Source organism: Polypterus senegalus, chromosome 3, assembly GCF_016835505.1.
Source record: "Polypterus senegalus isolate Bchr_013 chromosome 3, ASM1683550v1, whole genome shotgun sequence".
Lineage (NCBI taxonomy): Eukaryota > Metazoa > Chordata > Cladistia > Polypteriformes > Polypteridae > Polypterus > Polypterus senegalus.
Genome location: NC_053156.1, coordinates 298317705 through 298338103, shown reverse-complemented (window position 1 = coordinate 298338103; position 20399 = coordinate 298317705). Strand labels below are relative to the sequence as shown.

Here is a 20399-nt window from a genome sequence, read left to right as displayed (position 1 = left end):
TAATAAATTTAAATTGCAATGAAAAAAAAATACAGCAAGTTCAAATGTCTCATTTCTCAAAAAATAATCATAATTAAGTACTTCTCTGATGTAAGAATAAAGCCGAGTGCATAGTTGTGTTACTACTAGTGTGAAGTTCATCCATCCATTTCCTAACCCGCTGAATCCGAACACATGGTCATGGGGGTCTGCAGGAGCCAATCCCAGCCAACACAGGGCACAAGGCAGGAACCAATCCCAGGCAGGGTGCCAACCCACCGTAGGACACACACAAACTCACCCACACACCAGGGCCAATTTAGAATCACCAATCCACCTAACCTGCATGTCTTTGGACTGTGGGAAAAAAACAGAGCGCCCGGAGGAAACCCACATAGACACGGGGAGAACATGCAAACTCCACGCAGGGAGGACCCGGGAAGCGAACCTGGGTCCCCTAACTGAGAAGCAGTAGCGCTACCACTGCGCCACCGTGCTGCCCATAAGGCGCTTTTCCACTGCATAGTACAGCACGACACGGTTCAGTTCAGCTCACTTTTGGGGGGTTTTCCACTGGGAACAGTACCTGGTCCTTTTTTTAGTACCACCTCAGCCGAGGTTCCAAGCGCCGAACCGTTACCAAAACGTGACGTGTAAACTCTGCTGGTCACTGATTGGCCGGAGAAAATCGTCATTACTGCATCACTGAACTAGCGACACGAGACACAACAGACCCGCTAGATTTTTAGCACAGCCAGCGAAGGTTCGGATGCACCATTTTGTTTTAACCAAAAATGGCTGTTTCGTGGTCTATTAAGGAAGTACAGACGTTCCTCTCGTTGGTAGCCGGGGAGCGGAGTTTTTCAGGAGGTCGCTAAGCTCTTGGGCACACACGGCTACCATCGGACTTACAAACAGTGTAGGGACAAGTTAAAAAAAAAGAGCGAGCAGTAGAGGCGGCGCAACTATAACGACATAAATGAATAATCCTGCCCACTCTAAAGCGGTACTAAACTGCAGTCAAACGCAAAACCGAGCCGAACTGAGCCGAACCAAGGTGAGCTGTACTGAACCGTGCTGTGCCGTACTATGCAGTGGAAAAGCGCCAATAGTGTGAAGTTCAGCTGAGCTATTATACAACCTGACATCCACATACTGTAATCTGGATTATGGTACATTACAAAAAGTGTTTTCATTTCATTTCAGATCTAATGTGTTTAACAAGTTAATTTGAGTGTAAACAAGTGTAATAATGTAGGTGGAGGTGTGTGCTATGGCCTGATGTGTGTTCAGGGGTTCTTGTCTTTTGTTTAAACTGGCCAATACGATAAGAGTCTCAACTTCCTAGCTAGTAGTTCTGTGGTTAAATGACGGGCATGTTGCCTTCCTTCAATCAACATGAAAATACATTAGCATATTAAATACAGAGGAGTCGGAGTCAGAACTACCGGAAACTAAGGAGTTGGAGTCAAAGGATTTATCTACCGACTCCACAGCCCTGATTGTACTGTATGCGTTCTTGAGGACTTTTGTGTGATGTCTGAAGACAAAGCTTGCTTTTGATTAGTGCTGGGCGGTATACCGGTTCATACCAAAAACCATTTTTTATTTTTGTTATGATATGAATTTTTCTTATACCGGAACACCGGTTTAAATAACCTAAACAACGTTTGGAACGTGGCGCAGCGGGAAACTCTTTAAGGGGGGACCTATTTCACTGCTGCACCGCTAAACAGGCATGCGTTAGTGGAGGTATTGAGCAGTGAAAATGGACGGAGAACATTCCTAAACTGAAGCTGTAGCAGACGATAAAGTTGAACATGATGACGCAGAAGAATGTTTGACGACAAAAGGTGCCGTTTCTGTTGTCTGAAGATACTTTGGTTTTAAAAGGGTGGATGTGGACCATTATGTTCAAATGTGTGAATACTGTTTCTATACTACTGGATAATACTGCAAGCCAAGTTGTACTTGTTTTATTTTTTTTTCAATACTGTGTGATGTACCTGGTTACTGTGTAATAATGCGACGATGCCGGTCCCCTAAAGACTCCCTCTTTCCACATGGGAGTCTGTTGAACCAACACCGTCAATAGTTATGACCGAGATGAGCTGAGAAATCTGATTGAAGCCAGGGGATGGTGGAAAGTGCTTAAGTGCTTTTGTTAAAAATGGTCAAAAGTACAACCAAAAGTGTCCATTGTGCAGTGTTCAGAAAAATACAGTACCCAAATAAATAGCAAATCCATAAAACCAGTGAAATGTGGGGATAAAATCCATAATAAATAAAGCCGTTAAAATGCAGTCTCTCTCCTCGCCCAATCGCAGCCCACCACCTTCTGTCTCCACGGCTCATCCTTTACGGGCGTTGCTGGCGGAGCCCTTGCAGTTCAACCCTGACTTGAACTTTGATGGTTGCTACATTTGTGAACACTACTTAGGGGACTAATGTCTTTCTTGTCCTTCCACTTCTTCACAGTCATGTTGCCTTTTTGTTGACTTAAACCAATGGTGAACCTTCATGTGACCACATTCACCAGATATATCCTGGCAGTTTGTTCATACAATTCCATATCATGCATTAGTTTCACTTTCTCTGTCATTGTCTAATGAGCAATTCATCATCACCACTAATGCTCGATTCAAGCAATGATCCAATTTCAGTTCATTCTAAGGGCTCGTTTATACTTCACGCTAGGAACGCGTATGTGCACGCATCATGGCTGCCACGCTTTCCCAGCATTCATGTGCCGTGTCCTCTGAGCAGGTCCTCAGAAATGAATTCAACGCGTGCGAGTTGCAGTACCAGCAAAATGTCGGGGGGCGCAGTGTGCTAAAAGTCAAATCGTGACGTCAGAGTCTCTGTTTGCTATCCACATGTGACAGAAAGCTGATTTGCAGGTCCACATGATCGATGTGCGTGCTTCGATGTTTGATGAATGGTTTGATGTGGTGAAGCAAAATGCCCTCATACAAATATTTTCGTGGTGCTTTAATATTCAAGCGTTGCATATTCCCGATCGTAATGACACGATACGATTAAAAAAAGTCTCACACACCATCTTCTGTGCCATTTTTTTTTTTTTTGTTTTTGCATCTTCACAACAGCATCAGAATGTATGGCGGCGTATTTGAGCCAATGAGAAAAAATGAAGAACACGGTATTTTGTGATTAAAGTGGAAATTTCATCTTTAATCTCGAAATGTCCACTTTAACAGTAGTTTTACTTTATCACTAAAGTAGACCGTCATAAATATCATCTTAAAACTGACCCGGTTGTTAATCACTACGAGCTTCTGGGGCTTCCTCCTGACCTGACCGCAGCAATCGGCACACAGAACACATGACATTTATGATATTCCAGCTCTCTGCACATTAACAATCCTTAGATTTCTACTTGATATCACTGAAATGCATTAAATTATGTATGTTACATTTTATAGATAAGTCGTTATCTTTATTTAAGTAACGAATACTGTTAATAATTACACATATAGGGGTGACACTGTGGCAGTATGGTAGCGCTGCTGTCTCGCAGGGAGTCACATCTCTGGTGTTCCCTGCCTGGTGTTTTCCGGCTGGGTTTCCACAGTGAGCTCCGGTTTCCTTCCAAAGATACGCAGATTTGGGGATTTGGTGATGCTAAAATGACGCCTGTGTGTGTGTGTGTGTGTGTGCTTACATTCACCTTGTGATGAGCTGATGCCTCATCCAGGGATTTTGTTTCTGCCTTGTGCCCAATGATAGCTTTAATGGGCGCATCCCTGGATTGATGGATGTAATCATTAAACATCCTTTATAGAGATATTGTGGTAAGGTGTCCTCAGAATTTAATGGGTGTTACAGATAATTCATAACACAGCAAAGCCGAACCTGTTCTCACCGTGACGATGTCCCGCACTGCCACCTGGTGGAATCTTCCAGATTTACGTAAAGTACATGCACAAGTATAAACAGTACAACGCTGGTGTAGCAGTAGTGTCTGCTGGAGCATGCGACACGTGAAGTATGAACCTGTCCTTAATCTGCATTTATGGCTTCTTGTTTGCTAATATGTGTTTCTTTAAAGGCTCTGCTCCACTGTTATAAATATTAATGAGTTACCAGAGAATGGCAACACGTAAAAAAACATGAATGGCTCTTTTTGTAGCTTGACGTTACACGTCCTTCATGTGACATGTTTTGAAACAGGCACCAACGCACAGCCCGGCGTTGTAATCAGGATAGCAGGTGCATGTTACTTCGCCGACTTTTCTTATAATATTTTATCTTTTGCTCACACCTGAGAGGGTAGAATGTCAGTGCCTGATCTTCATGATCAGCGTGCCCATTGTGTTATTGTAGGCGACCACAGCACAAGGCTTAGTGACTTACACATTTCCCTTGACCTGCGTACAGAGTGCTTAGAGGCTAACCTCGTTCTCGTCCTTCTTCTTGACCACATATATTTTGCCTTTTTGCCTCGCAGCTACTGTCACACCACAGTGAACCTTCACGCGACCAAATTCACCAGGCATATCATGGCTAAGTTTTATCATTCAGTACCTTATGCATCAGTTTTACAATCCACATTAACGTCTAATTACAAATTCACGTCATCATCTTTACCGAGCAGTTTGAGCAAAAGTTCATTTTCAGGGTATTCGAAAACTGCATTTACGGCTTTCCATTTGCCTTTGTGTTTTTCAGCGAAGACTCCGGCCCACTTATGTGTATTGATTTGTTGCCTTAGCTTTGTCAGAAAGTGGCATGCATCATAGAAATATTATTTGTTTTTCACAATGATGTTGTTTCATCCACTAGATGGTAAGCAGAATATTGTCCTGAGAGTTATTCGAGCTTAACAATGTAAATCGAATCACTGCACATCACCAAGTGCCTGACTCGGGGTTTATTGTAATTATATGGAATTCCGAGCCGGAGCCCCATTTGTGGTTAGCACCAAGGAGGTTAATGGTGTTGTGCTGCACTTGTTGCCCCATGTGTCTCGTGGCAGGATCCATTTAGCATGTCCACTTACCTGACATCTTCATTTTTGCATTTCAGGTATGCAGTTTGTGTGTTGGGACTGTCGGTAATGGCAGCGCAGTTTGGGACCTCTGCTACACCAAGAAGAGCTTTGTGGTCAAGGGACGCTGCTGCCTACAGACGCAGGATGAGGAAAATCAAATCATTGGGTAAGAGCTTTGGCAATTTTATTTTATGCTTTCAGGAGGTTATCGTTACAGCTTCTCTAGCACAGGGGTCTACAACTCCAGTCCTGGAGGACCACCGTGGCTGCAGGTTTTCATTGTAAATTAGTGCCCTTTCTGTGCTGCTGATTAACTTTATGTGAATTCATTTTAATTGACTTCTCTTTTAAAATTTGTTTCCCTGAATTTCTTTATCATTTGTCTGAATTGCTTCATTTCCTTCTTTAAATGGCATCCAAAGCGAAATGAAATGTGAAGTGAGGGAGCAAGAGAAGACCAACTAAATCAGGGCCTCAAACTCCAACCAATTTCACTCCATCCAGCTGCTTAATTAGGTGCCGATTCTTGTCGTTAATTAAACCCGTTCTTTAGTTCTGTGGCTTGTTGCTGCTATCATTGGTGCTTTAGTAGACATTAACGAAACTGTTGATTTTCTCTTTTCTAAGAGCACCATTTTGGTTGACCTGAGCAGATTAACATTCCTGAGACCTATATCTGTCTTTATTTTCAGATATTGTGTGATGGACACCAGGGGCCTCCTGCATAACGACGTGTGGTAGATTTCACACTAAAACATGGCGTACGGACAAATGCTAATATGTGCGTAAGCACAAAAAAGTCCAGATGCATAAATCTGTGCGTTCACCAGCTTTCACGTTCTTCTGCTTCAAAAATCCTGGTCAGCATGAAAAGTAACACACGTGCACGCGCCTGCTGCCACTCCCCAACTCCCCCCAGAATTACGCCTCTTTAAATATTCAAATCAATATAAATAGCCCTTAAGCTCAGCATTCAGTGAAAAGACAATGGCAAAAGCACAGGGGGAAATAGAAGAATTTCAGCGAATACCAAGTGGAGGCAAAGGAAAAACGTACTATTTGTTGGTTTAAACAGTGATATAAAGAACAAAAGGGAGTTGATTGAGTGACATAGCGTGTCGGAGAAACTCGAAAGCTGAAGTTCACAAAGTCACACAGTGCCGAAATAAAGTTGTCAGATATCATAGTCGCCGTGAAAAGGCGTGTCATATGAAAGCTTATTAGGGTACTGAGAAAAGAAAAAAAAAATAGGGACACAGTGGGGGATAAAAAGCACGAAATGTCAACTTTAATCTTGAAATTTCCACTTTAATCACGTAGTTTATTTTGTCATTAAAGTAGAACATTATAAACTTCATCTTAGAATCATTTAATTTACTAGTTCCTCAAATCCCATTTTAACTAAAGTAGCACATTAAATGCTTTGTATAATATGTGTTCTTCTATGTGTATGAATCACGACGTGATGAAACGGGCTTTCTCTTCCTTCGACAGGACACCGAATACATTATATTTATTATATTAAAGCTCTCTGAATAATTTAAATACTAAGATGTATACTTGATATCATTTTCGTGATGATAGGAGTTAAAGCATGTTATTAAACATGGGAACACGGTGGCGCAGTGATAGTGATGAGCTGGCGCCCTATCCAGTGATTGTTCCTGTCTCACGCAAGATGCTTGCATTGCTTGATTGGTTCTGTTTCAGTTTGTTCTAAAACTGGCTTTACAGCATTTCATTTACATGCCATTGTGTGTTTTGGTTGAAGGCTCTGCCCCACTCATGAATATTGATGAGTTACCATAGAGTGGAAAAACATGTTCAAAATATTCATGACTTTTTTTTTATTTCATCCACCAGATAACAGCAGAATACTGTCCCAAGCGTTTTCGGGCTTATTGCTATACATTAGATCTGAATAGCTTAGAGACTCTCGGGATTAACAATTTTTAAATAGAATTCTCAATTCAAGAGTGTGTTGGGGTTAACACCAAGGAGGTTACTTAAATATGCATCCTTGGTGAGATATGTCTACTCCATCATCACCAGATAGTTTCAGTTTGGTGTTTACACAGGTGGCGCAGTGATAGCGTTTCTGTCTCACAGTAAGGAAATTAATTGGTTTGTGTTCTGGGCCCTCTCTGTATGGTAGGGCTTTAAGTTGTCATTAAAAACATTACATGTTAATGTATTGAATTATTATTTGTAGTATTATTACAGTACACCTCACTCTGTGTCATGTCCTGTTCACCGTTTACAAGGAATAATGAAAGGTTGGACGTGTCCCAAATAGTCTGACTGAAAGGTGGCAAAATTTGGCCTCATTTCTAATTTCATAGCTTCTCCCAATACAGTCCGACAATGAAGTTCATTTCCTATTTTGTTGACTCCGTTCCATTTCTTTTCCACAGGTTAGACTTGAAGAACTGCTCGCTGGCGGAAGTTGACGATCTGCATGAGGCCTACACCGCAGAAGTTGTGTGAGTTGGAGTTGCAGTGCTGTCTTTGTTTTACCAGCAGCGTTTTTTTTGGTTCTGCATATGAACACAATTTTATAATTCAGTGTCGCCTGGGATCCTAAGGCTAGTTGGGGCACTGAACTGTTTCACATTGCACAGCCCCTGAGGTAGCCTGTTAATTTAAATGACTACTTTTTCTTTTCTTGGCTATTCCCGTTATGGGTAACCACAGTGGATCATCTTCTTCTATCTCTTCCTATCCTCGTCATCTTACTCTGTTACCCCCATCACCTCATCCCCTGCATGTCCTCTCACACCACATCCATAAACCTCCTCTTAGACTTTCCTCTTCTCCTCTTGCCTGTCAGCTCTATCCTTAGCTTCCTTCTCCCAATATACCCAGCATCTCTCCTCTGCACATATCCAAACCAACGCAATCTCGCCTCTCTGACTTTGTCTCCAAATCGTCCAACCTAGCTGACCCTCGGCAAGTGTCTCCAGGGGAATAGCAGTAATTTCACGTTGGATGTTTTCCTTCAAATCTTCCACAGTGTGAGGCTTGTTCCGATACACTTTTCCTCTGCACATACCCCAAAGGAAGAAGTCTGGTGGTGTCAGATCCGGCGACCATGTTGGCCAAAGCCCCTTTGAAATTACCCCGTTGCCAAAGAAGGACTCAAATTTCTTCCATGCTCCTTGCTGTAGTGTGATACATTGCCTTATCTTGCTGGAAGTAACCCTCCGTTAACTCACGATCATCCAGTTGATTCTGACATTGTTTAAATGAATTGGTGACCCAGTAGGTTCACACCATGAAGACGTGCTGCTCAATACTGTACACCACCATCCTGATGAGCAGTCGAGTGACTGAGTGAAGGGGTACGGACGATATGCATCCAGAAGTTACAAATGGAGGTTAAACGCCCCGGTGGCTGTCAGGCGCCAACCTCATCGCTCCGAAGCAGTGGCATCCCAGCTTGTTTAAAGCTCAATAATACTGAAGAACACACTTTGCACTTTGTTTTGCTTCGTCTTAGTGAGAGTTTATTACAGAATATTTGGGGCCTCTTTTGAGTGAATCTCCCTGTACTAAAGTATTACTTGGTCACTTATTCCGTATTTCTGTTGTTCTCTGTGGTGCAATTAAATATGGTGGTTTGAATGAAGAGAACACGTTATTAGTAGGAGTAATACTGCCATATGCACTGTAGGGTGAAATTCATCTCAACAAGCATTCACCACATTGCCACTTTCTGGTGCCACGATAACAAGAATGTTTTAAAATACAGAGGTACCTTGAGGCATGAGTGCCCCAACGTACGAGTTTTTTGAGATATGAGCCGTCACTAGGTCGATTTCTTGCCTTGAGTTACGAGCCAAAATTCTAAATACGAGTCATCAAAGAGCTTGTCGCCGCACATTCCGAGGAACCGACAACGGAGGAGTTGACGGAACTACAGACGCAGCCACATACGGAGGTTCTGCAGGAGATCGGTATCACAGAGGAGGTTATCTCTTCAAGTGAGATAAAGGAAGTGTTGGCAACGTGGGAAAAAGTTTTGAACTTTAAAGAAAAGAAACAACCTGAAAAAGTTACAACTGATCGTGCAGCGGCGCTATTTAGTGACATTTGCCTAACTGGTTTCAGAAACATTCTAAAGGGGAGGACTAAACAAAGCTCCTTGGACAGGTTTCTATTGAAACGCCTTGAGAATGAAAGTGACGAAAACGTGGCAAAAAAGAAAAAAACAAACTAGTGAAGAAGAAAATTAAGTAAAGCAAAAGTGAAGTGAAAGAAAAAATAATACAACTCGCCAATCGGCTCCGCCAACATCTGTTTATTTCTTTAGATTCTCTTTTACGTATTAGGTTTTACTTTGTTTGTATACGATATTTGTTCATTATAAATACATTTTTCTTATGTTGAAAACATTTAACAAAAAATTGGGTTTTTTTTTTTAGGGGCTGGCACGAATGAATCTCATTTCAATTAATTTCAAAGGGGAAAACTGATTTGAGATACGAGCATTTTCACTTACGAGCTCGGTCACGGAACGAATTAAACTCATATCTCAAGGTACCACTGTACTTAACTTTATTTTAATTATTAGAAATATATAATCGGTTTAACTAGTGTACCACATATTTTTAACTGATATTGTTCAATTGGAAATAATACCCCTATGGGTGAATAAGTTGCAATCCAGTACACATAATAAACTGACACGTTGTTTTATCAATAAAGTAATGTATGTAATAAGACAGAACATGTACTGGGGCAAATGAGTGTATCCGATATAAGGTTGTAAAGGTTTAAATATTCAAATTAAAATAAGTAAATATTCAAATATATTCAACCTTACATGTACATTTGTACTCCATTATTATGATAATGGCCGCACTGATGGCCACAGCAGGAACAAACACAAACAGCAAAAAAGACAAATTAAACAAAAAACAAAGAAGAATCCTAGTGGTACTCCGACAACTGTTGTTTAAAATAAAAGAGTCATCAAAATCCTGAGCGCTTTGCACTGCCATCTTTTTTTCAGTCCAGTACTGGCAGCTGGGTGTGAAATTCCTTCTCAGGACAGCAAGGCAAAAAATCAGCCATGAATAGGAGCTTAAATCCTACAAGCCACACGCGCTGACACTGTTCTTTGTTACATTATCTCTGTCTTCTTATATAATACACTACCGTGGCTGTCCATTTATCTGTCCAGGATTTTCAATTATCTGTAACTCGCAAACCGTTTAAACTATTGACCTGAAATTTGGTACACATATACTATGTGACGTCTACTATCCACGTTTAGGGTGATGACATGGCCTCCAAGGTTAATCCTTTTTTTATTTTTATTTTATTTTATTGTAGAATTAACTCTCTGCAGCAGCCAGCAGTGCAGCCGAGCGGCACATGCATACGGGTGCCATTCTCATCCCTACCACCTTCGCCGTCAATTCCCCTACCTCTTCTCATTCTTGAGGCAGATTGAAGACTTAACACTTCAGCTTAAATGAAAAATTAAGGAAAATGTAATAAAGTATTTGCAACACAAACACTAACTTAATCAGTTTTAACACAAAAAGATGCCAACGAAAGAAGAGAAGGCGCAGGCCGCTAGGGTGGAGAAAAGGAGCTGCTCAGGAAACATACGAATGTTAAATGTACAGAGAAAGAAAATGAAAACTATGAATGCCCAAGTCAAGTGTATTCACTGCACGTTATCATACAGTGCACCGTTACTAGTGTGTGTGTGTCTCATATATATATATATATATATATATATATATATATATATATATATATATATACACACACACACACACACACTAGACATTAGGCCTGTGACAATAACGGGCGCTAGAACAGAAGTGCATAAACATTAGTATGAACAGTCGATATTAAATGGCAAGGGACCTTGTATGCGGCTGTAATATGCGTCACTGTATTGTGTGCCTTTAATTTTCTCTCTCAGTAATACTGGTTTGTATTTCCGTGAAATGCCTGTAATTTTGTCAGACAGTAATACAGTGGAACCAAAGTAATTTTCCCCCATAGTATTGTATGTAAATACAATTAATCCATTCCAGACCATATGAATTGTATGTAAATATATATGTTTTTTAAGATTTTAAGCACAAATATAGTTAACTATACCATAGAAAGCACAGTGTAATAGTAAACTAAATGTAAAGACATTGAATAACACTAAGAAAACCTTGAACAACACAGAAAACTAACACTACAATAGTTTACTCTATAGCGCTACGACCCGCTCGCTAAAACACTTTTTTTTAATGAGTTTTAAGCACGGGGAAAAAAATGAACATTTGAAAAATCCATAATCTAATAAACAACCAAGAAAAGTAACATTGAAACAATGCACGTGTGTGCCTGCGTGCGTGTGTGCGCGTGCATGTCTGTCCCCCATGCGGGCCTGTCTCTGTGCGTGCGTGTCTCGCGCAGGGGTGTCTGTGTGTCTGTCTGTCTGTCTGTCTGTCTCTCTCTCTCTCTCTCTCTCTGCACACACAGGGAATGCACAGGAAGAGACTGAACACGTGCCGTGTGGCCCCGCGCATGTGCACTTCACCAGAAGACGCGCACACACGGACACCTGGACGCACACAGGGGTTTTATTAAAGAGGATATATATATATATATATATATATATATATATATAATATAAAATCCAACATCTGTCTGTCAGTTCGCTTTTCATGTAAGAACTACTTAACGGATTTAGATTGTTTTTTTTTTTCTATAATTTCTTGAACATTCCAGTTGATTTTGCGACTTCCCTCATCACACTAAGTATCATAGTTTGCTTGCGGTACCAATTTTGTTTGTGCGAATCTGAGAGAGACACAGTGGGCCGGGGCCCTCCTCACTCCCATGCCATCCTTGGGCATATCTGATATCTGCTTAGCTAGCAAACGAGAGAACAACTTAACGGATTCAGATTGTTTTTTTTTTTTTCTAGAATTTGCTTGAACATTCTGGTTGATTTTGCGACTTCTCTCATCACACTTAGTATCATAGTTCTCCTGCAGGAGCGATTACACTCGCGCTAATCCGAGAGAGAGGGTGTGCGCCGAGGGGAAGGGGAAGCGTGATGTCAGGAGAGGGGACCTCCTCACCGTCCTGTTTCACTTCTACGTGGGCAGAGCCGTGGGGGACTGCTAGTTTTTAATATTTTTTTTACTTTGTGTATTTACAAATCATGAAGCACTTATGACACTTGTTATGTGGGTCTTGCTTACACTTGGCAGGAGTCCCGCGGTGCAAAGTGTGACATGTGTTGCTGCCAAAAGGGTACAGGCAGAGAATACCAGTCAGCTAGTAAGACAGTGACAGCGTAAGAACAGCAAACAGGAAGCAGGCAGCTCGAACACGGACTGGTTTTATTACTTTGGATGTTTCCAATGGGCAGAGGATGAGTTTCAGGATAAAAAAAACAGTTGACACCTGTGGACTCCCCCAGTAAAACAGATTTGTCACAGTATCTATCAAGTCAGGGTCCGCACAGACTGCCTACTTTTTTTTTCTCCTTTACAGATGCAGCAAGATTTGTAATAAAGGTGGCCTGAGTAATTTTAATTACACCTCATTGTTTTACGTTATCAAACCAGCAACCACGTAAGAAGGAGACTAATCGAGGGTGACAAGTTGGGGTTAGAATTTTGACATATGTTTTCTGTTTCCTATAATGAGAAGGTTCTTGGCTTTAAACAGCAGTCAGGGATCTCAGGTTGAAGAGTGAAGGGGTCAGAGTCAGAAAAAAAAAAATACTTTTAGGGCGCAAGAGAAGCATTGAGCCCACTTTTAGGTCAGAGTGCAGAGCGGTGGGACAAGGGGGGGGGAACGCTACATTGTGACTAAGTTTTACTAATGAATATAGCAAGCTAACCTTTCAAAATTAGGAAAAGGCAGATCATGAAAGTGAAATGCAAAAAACGCATCAGTAAAATAGAGCAGCTCTGCATAGCACGTCAGAACTAACACAACGCCAACATGAGTGCAGGTGAAAGAAACGACTGTTCTCTGACAATCACATGTCAGCTTTTGCCTTAAAACAAGACCTCTTTTTAAATACATTTATTACCATCCAGCCAGGGGGTAAACTTGGAGATATGCAGCTGGATGAGCCTGTGGTGTCCTGGATGATGGACCATCTGTCGGGCAGACCACCGTTTGTGAGACTCAAGGACTGGGTGAGCAACACTGGAGCACCACAAGGAACAGGCCCGTCTGCCTTCTGTCTTCACTCTGTACACCACTGACTATAAAAAGAACAGCAGGTCAGGTCACTTACAGAAATTATCAGATGATTCTGCACTTGTGGGGTCTTATTGTTATGGGGGATGAGACGGAGGAGAGGAGTCGGGGGGAGAACTTTGAGAATTGCCTTCAACTTAACATCAGCAAAACTAAAGAACTGCTTATTGACTTTCACTGGACCAGTGAACCTCTGCGTCTGGTCACAATTCAAGGAGTGGATGTCGAGGTGATCCACTCCTACAGGTACTTGGGGGTCCACATTAATGACAAGTTGGACTGCTGTCGGAACACAGAGGAAATATAGAAGAAAGGGCAGAGCAGACTTTTTTTCCCTGAAAGACTGTGCTCCTTTAAATGAGGGAAGAGTCACACTTTACATCTTCTACAACTCTGTGATGGCCAGTGTGGTGTACTGGGCTGAGAACATCACTTCAAGAAAGGACCACAGAATCAACAAGCTAATGAAAGGACAGGTTCAGTTATGGGACACACGCTGGACCCCCTGGAGGTCGTAGAGGAGAAAATTAAAACAAAACATGTTATTATGTGCCATTATGAACAACGCTGCACATCCGTCTGTGACAAACAAACACTGAGGACTTTAAGTCAGTGATTCATTGAGCAGAAGTGTGTGCAGTATTGTGATGGGGGTTTGGGGATTGGGGGCTCCTTTATACCAACAGCAATATACCTGTATAGCACCTCACTGGGACTGGGACTGCCAAGTCGAAACTTTTCTTTCTTTTGAATTTTCCTGCTTTATAGTCATCCAGTGTGTGTTAAGACCAAGGCGAGTGTGCTTATTTATTTATTTTACCTCCCTGTTTTAGTTTTTATTTGAAGAGCTTTTGTAAAAGTTAAATTTCCCCCTGGGTATCTATCTGTCTATTATATAGTGACTTTCACATCTATTTGTCTGTCTATCTATATATCTATTATATAGTACTTTTCATATCTATCTATTATATAGTGCCTTTCAAATCTATCTATCTATTATATAGTGCCTTTCACATCTATCTATTTATTATATAGTGCATTATCTATCATATAGTGCCTTTCATATCTGTCTATTTATGATATAGTGCCTTTCATTTCTATCTATCTATTATATAGTGCCTTTCACGTCAATCTATTTATTATATAGTTCCTTTCACATCAATCTATCTATCTATGATATAGTGCCTTTCACATCTATCTATTTATGATATAGTGCCTTTCATATCTATCTATTATATAGTGTTTTTCACATCTATCTATTTATTATATAGTGCATTATCTATCATATAGTGCCTTTCAAATCTATCTGTCTATTATATAGTGCCTTTCACATCTATCTATTTATTATATAGTGCATTTCATTTCTATTGATCTATTATATAGTGCCTTTCACATCTATCTATCTATGATATAGTGCCTTTCACATCTATCTATTTATTATATAGTGCCTTTCATATCTATCTATCTATCATATTTGAATAGCAAAGTCTACTAGATTTTAACAAAAACAATTTGGATCCCTACTTACGGCCCTAAATGTGTAAACACAAATCACTCAGTCCTGCGTTTCTGTCTGTACCACGGGTCGGTTTCAATTGCCAAAATACCAAGTAGATCTAAGAAGAATGTCCATAAAGTGACCAAACCAGACATCAAACTTAAAACCTCAAAAGGAGAACAGTGGAGTTTTTCTGGGGGGTTGAGAGAGCTGAAAACAACCCTGATGGTCTATTAACAAAGTCAGGCTTCTGAATGACCCCAAACGTTTGTGTTTTCCAAGATCCTCAAGCTGGCTTTTCTCCCTCTGTTTGTGGTCAAGTACTCACACACACATGCAACCAATAGTTCAAACTTTTTTAAAAGTTTTCAATAAGTAAGTTCATCGTATTTCAGCCATTTAAGTGAACTTTTGCAACAGGAAAAGATTAAAAAAAAAAAAAAAAGTTTTCTGTGCCTTTCTTTAAATGTCAAGAAGTGATGTGACGTCGGCCAGCAGTGTGCGTGTACGTGTGTGTTGTGTTTTTGTTTTTTTTTTTCTTTCTTCCTGTCGTGGCTGTTGTTGTAAAATGGACTCACAGCTTTATCAGGAGCTTCTCAGTGCTGCATGGCATGAACGTAACATGACTGTCTTCTTTTTTTTTTTTGTTCTCTCTAGAGACCTCTCCGAAAATCCTCTCCAGAATGTGTCAAAGTTGACGTTTCATGGCTTCACCAGCATGTATTTTCTGTAAGTAATGAGTGAAATCGCCCCTTTCCCTGGTTGGTTTCGGTAAGGAGGTACAAAGAGGATGTTATGAGGGTTTTGAGTAAAGGAAGAAAAAAAAAAACGCCAGTATCTTTATAGTTTTTTAGCTTGTCTACACACTATTGGCCTTAAGATCTCTAAATATGAGCCAAAGGACGGGCAAACAGAAATCACTGCATTTATTTATGAGATCAGAGCACTGCACACAATTACAAATATAGTATAGTTAAAGCAAAAAATCTAAATAATAGCAGAACCTTGCAGAGAGTCAAATCCAATGTTCAATATTTACATAGAAATACACCTGGAAAACAAGGTTTGTTGTTCAGTCATTCATTGTCCACGTCTGCTTATTGTAGAAGAGCGTTACTAGAGTCCGATGCATGGCAAGAAAGAAACGAGCCCCGAGCAGGATGCCAGTCCATCACCAGACACACACGCAGTCACACTCCTACTAACTCGGAGGGTCTACAGTAGATCTGGGCCTGGAGGGACACCCAGGTTACCCATCTCTGTTTCCCTGGCTGAAGGCTGAGAGATGTGCAGGCAATGGTGACCTTCGGGCCCTTAAGTTTCGCCCTGCAGTTCCAGATCTCTGGTCCTAGCACCTGGTGTTGGGGCTTTGGTCGGTTTGATTCACCTGTCCAAGGCCATTCACTCCTGGACCTTTTTATTTAACATCCCTAACCCTGCTTAAGGTGGAGATCCCTCCACCTGAACCTTTGAGACCAAAAGAATGCAAGAATCTAGGCCAACTTAATATTCAAAGAGTTTATCTTATTTATTAAAACAGAAAAATAAAAAAGCAAAATTTGTAGAAGGCGGCGGACAAGTTGACATCACTTACTCGGCCCTCGGACGATGACTTCTAAACCAAACGAAAGAACAAGCCAGTCACAGGACACAGAACACAAATCCAGAGAAAACTGGAATCCTTCAGGGCCGGCCTCTTCAAATGGCAGTCCGCGGGCCACGTGTGACTCGGAAGCAACCTCCGAGTGGCCCAGCCCGTGATCCTGCCAGAAACTCGGAGAAAAATACATTTCACGAGCCTTCCGAAATTCCCACAGTAGTACAGCCCATGAATTCAATACTCTGCGTAGCCTAGCAACACGTAGTCCACAATGCAGTGCGTTATTGTGCGTCTATGACGCTGTGACGGCCTGCCGAAGGAGCCGCTTCTCTGGGGGAGTCTCTTCCTGCTCTGTTTTCCAATTTGGGACCCGTCATCCTGATCCTGTCACTTGGCTCTCTCTATGGAGGTGTCCTGAACCCCCACAAAGTGCTTTCCCCCCCAACATATCACAATATCAACACACGTGGCGATTTAAAATGAACCTGTGTACCCTCGGTGTGCCATAGACGACGTTTTCATGTGTGTTAGTTACTGTTACCACTTGTTATAGGTTTGTGGCCTGACGGCTTTAAAAGCGCGGATAGTTTTTTTTTATTTTTTATTCTGTTAAATGCACTTTGTGATGGAGCTGACGCAATTGTAGGGCTGCTGCCTCGCAATAAAAAGACACTGGGTCCGCATCCAGTGTGAGATTGTAAAGTGTCTTAAGTAGTGAGAAAAACGCCATTTAAATATAAACAGTTGTTCTTATTTAGTCAGTCAGTCATCATCCAACCCGCTATATCCTAACTACAGGGTCGCGGGGGTCTGCTGGAGCCAATCCCAGCCAACACAGGGCACAAGGCAGGAAACAAACCCCGGGCAGGGCGGATTCTGTTCAGTCACAGCTTTTTATTGTTTTTTATGCACTTGTTTACAGGCCTGTGACCAAATTTAAAATGGAAACAATGACTAAACTTTACTTGTTTTCTAATACATTCATTTGTGTTGGTTTAAAAATTTGTCATTACCTGCTGTCGTTACCTCTCGGGCAGGGCTGTTATTATATAACCAAAATATTTCTTTTATTTCAAAAGGGAAACAAATAGTATTGCTAATACAGTGCTATGTACTTTTAGATGTGCCAGGGTCAGATATGAACAAAATATTTATTTCTCACTATTATAATAAATCACGATCCACAATCCGAATTGCAGTCTCTCTTTTCAAGGTGGCACACACTTAAGAGAATATCTAGACTCAAACTCAGCAAGATCTCAGTAACACTTTATTTTAAATATCAAACAAAGTTGAATTCAATTGTTCTCTCGTTCGCTAGCTAAGCACAGTTAAGGACCACACCCCGAAACTGGCGAGTGAGTGAGTGTGTGAGGAAGGCTCCTTCCTTTTGCCCATTGCCTTTTTCTCAGATTCGCGCAAATAAATTGGTACTGCAAGCGAACTCTGATACACAGCGAAATGAGAGAAGTCGCAAAATCAAGAATGTTCAAGCAAATTATAGAAAAAAGCCCGATCTAAATGCGTGAAGTAGTTCTCCAGTGAAAAGCAGACAGACATACAGACAGAGACATTGGATTTTATATATTATATATTAGTAAACCTTCAAAATAACGTGCAGTTAAAGTCTCAACAGCATTCTCAGCATTTCTGGAGCTTAGTAGAGCCAGATAACTATAAGAATCCTCACCAAGCAGCTCTGAAAATGTCTGCTTTGTTTGGGTCTCCATACCTCTCAAAACTTCAGAACACGACTGACAGATGAACATTGAAATGACTCCATGAGAGTGAACCTAAGGGGGCTCCACTCCACCAGACACTGCAGTGCCAGTCATCTGACAAACTGAAAAACACGTCACACATGTGAATAAAGTGACACAGTGACGTGTGACGAAATGACAAGTGAAGAAGTCCGATCTGTGGATTTGGAATTGCATTGTTTTGTTTTAACAGCATTCATGTTTTAATTCAGTAGTGTGAGATACGCTAGAAAATGCATACAGACATACAAAGTGTACTTACCGGTGAACTCAACATTTTTTTGTGATGTTTTAATGCATAATGTGAGTTGTGGACACCAACATTTTGTAAATGTTCAGGCAAAACAAGTTTATTCAGTTTGTTTGGGTTGAAATAAGCCGTGAGAATAAACGTTAGAAAACACGAGTAGCCATTTTCATTTTGTAAAAGTAGCTTTCATGGTAAAAAAAAGGTTGGAGACCCCTGTGGTATTGTATTGTAAGAGTGGTGTCCAGCAGGGGTCAGTGCTGGGGCCGCTGCTATTTTTAATATATAGAAATGATTTCGATGGGAATATAAAAAAAAACTCAAAAAGTTTTCTGAGGATACCAAGATAGGTGGACTGGCAGATTATTGAGAATCCATTGAATCATCACAGACAGGCTTGGGCAGAGTTGTGAACAATGCAATTGAATGTCAGTGAATGTAAAGCATTACACGTAGGAATTAAAAATAAATAAAAAAAGGTTTGGACACACAGTGGGAGGTTTGAAAATCGAGAGTCCACCTTATGAGAAAGATTGAGGAGTCGTAGTGGACTCTAAGCTATCAACTTCCCATCAGTGTTCAGAAGCCATTAAGAAGGCTAACAGAATGTCAGGTTATATAGCGCCTTGACGTGAGGAGTACAAGTCACAGGAGGTTCTGCTCAGTCTTTATAACACACTGGTGAGGCCTCATCTGGAGTCCTGTGTGCAGTTTTGGTCTCCAGGCTACAAAAAGGACATAGCGGCACAAGAGAAGGTCCAGAGAAGAGCAACAAGGCTGATCAGGGCTACAGGGGATGAATTTTCAGTTTAAGCAAAAGAAGATTAAGAGGGTTAATTAGCAATAAAAACAGGTCACTAATTAAGGAAAGGGTTAGAATGAAAACCTACAGCAACTGCGGCCCTCCAGGACCAGAGTTGTGGACCCCTGTTATTAGCCTTCTAGCACACTGTCTGGAAGGGTGGATCTCAGACAGAGGGGAACCACTTTAATCAATGGCTATGTAAAGTGTTTTGAGTAGCGAGAGAAAACCACTATATGAATGTAATTTACAACGACAACATTTATTTATATCGCACAATTTCATACAAGAAGTAGCTCAAAGTGCTTTACATAATGAAGAAAAGAAAAATAAAAGACAAAATAAGAAATTAAAATAAGACAACATTAGTTAACATAGAAAAGGAGTAAGGTCCGATGGCCAGGGTGGACAGAAAAAACAGAAAAAACTCCAGACGGCTGGAGAAAAAAAATAAAATCTGCAGGGGTTCCAGGCCACGGGACCGCCCAGTCCCCTCTGGGCATTCTACCTAACATAAATGAAATAATAATTTATTATTATTATCTATATATATAAAATTCACTAAGGGCACACAAGACAGAGAGCCCCACCCACCAATTGTAAGACCATGGGATACGCTCGACAGAGCCAGACCCGCCAACTGTAGCCCTCCTCCCGCATCCACCGTTGCTCTCGAGGCATGTGCACTACCTGTTCATGTACCCGCACACAACAACTCACCAAACACAGCCTCAGTTGCTTTTGTCTGTGCTACAGTCCACATGCACCTCTGAGCCACGTTGACTTTTCATTGTTCTTTTCAGTTCTGGCTTCTTTTCTATATATATATATAAAATCGACCAAGCCGCCAGACCATGGAGTACACACGACAGAGCCCCGAACGCCCACTCTAACCCACCTCCCGCGTCATGGGGAATGCATGACAGAGCCCCGCCCGCCATTCACTAAGGGCATGCAAGACAGAGAGCCACGCCCTCCAACTGTAAGACTATGGGATACGCACGACAGGGCCAGGCCCGCCAACTCCTCTGACAGCCAATGAAGAGCATTACAAGAAGTACATACTGCGGTAGGTAGGCCAATGTTATGCTCTTGGACGAGAATGGCAGTATCTTCTTGAAAAGCAGCGTAAAACTGAATGCGATGACTGTGAATATTATCATCCATGGAGATTCTCAAGTTCTAGTATTATCCGTGTATAGACCTCCTAAATTTAAAGCGTCTTTCTTTGAGGAATTCTCTGACTTAATGTCAATTTTAA

The 20399-nt window shown here is 41.3% G+C and overlaps 1 protein-coding gene across 2 annotated transcripts in view; it reads left to right on the top strand.

Moving 5' to 3' along the window:
* The window catches only part of atraid (all-trans retinoic acid-induced differentiation factor), a 51415-nt gene that overhangs the window by 5898 nt on the left and 25118 nt on the right, over positions 1-20399 (top strand). For both annotated transcript variants that reach the window (XM_039749492.1, XM_039749491.1), the window contains exons 2-4: positions 5026-5156; positions 7405-7473; positions 15387-15458. In XM_039749492.1, the coding sequence (XP_039605426.1) occupies positions 5026-5156; positions 7405-7473; positions 15387-15458 (272 nt within the window). The remainder of the gene's footprint in view (positions 1-5025; positions 5157-7404; positions 7474-15386; positions 15459-20399) is intronic.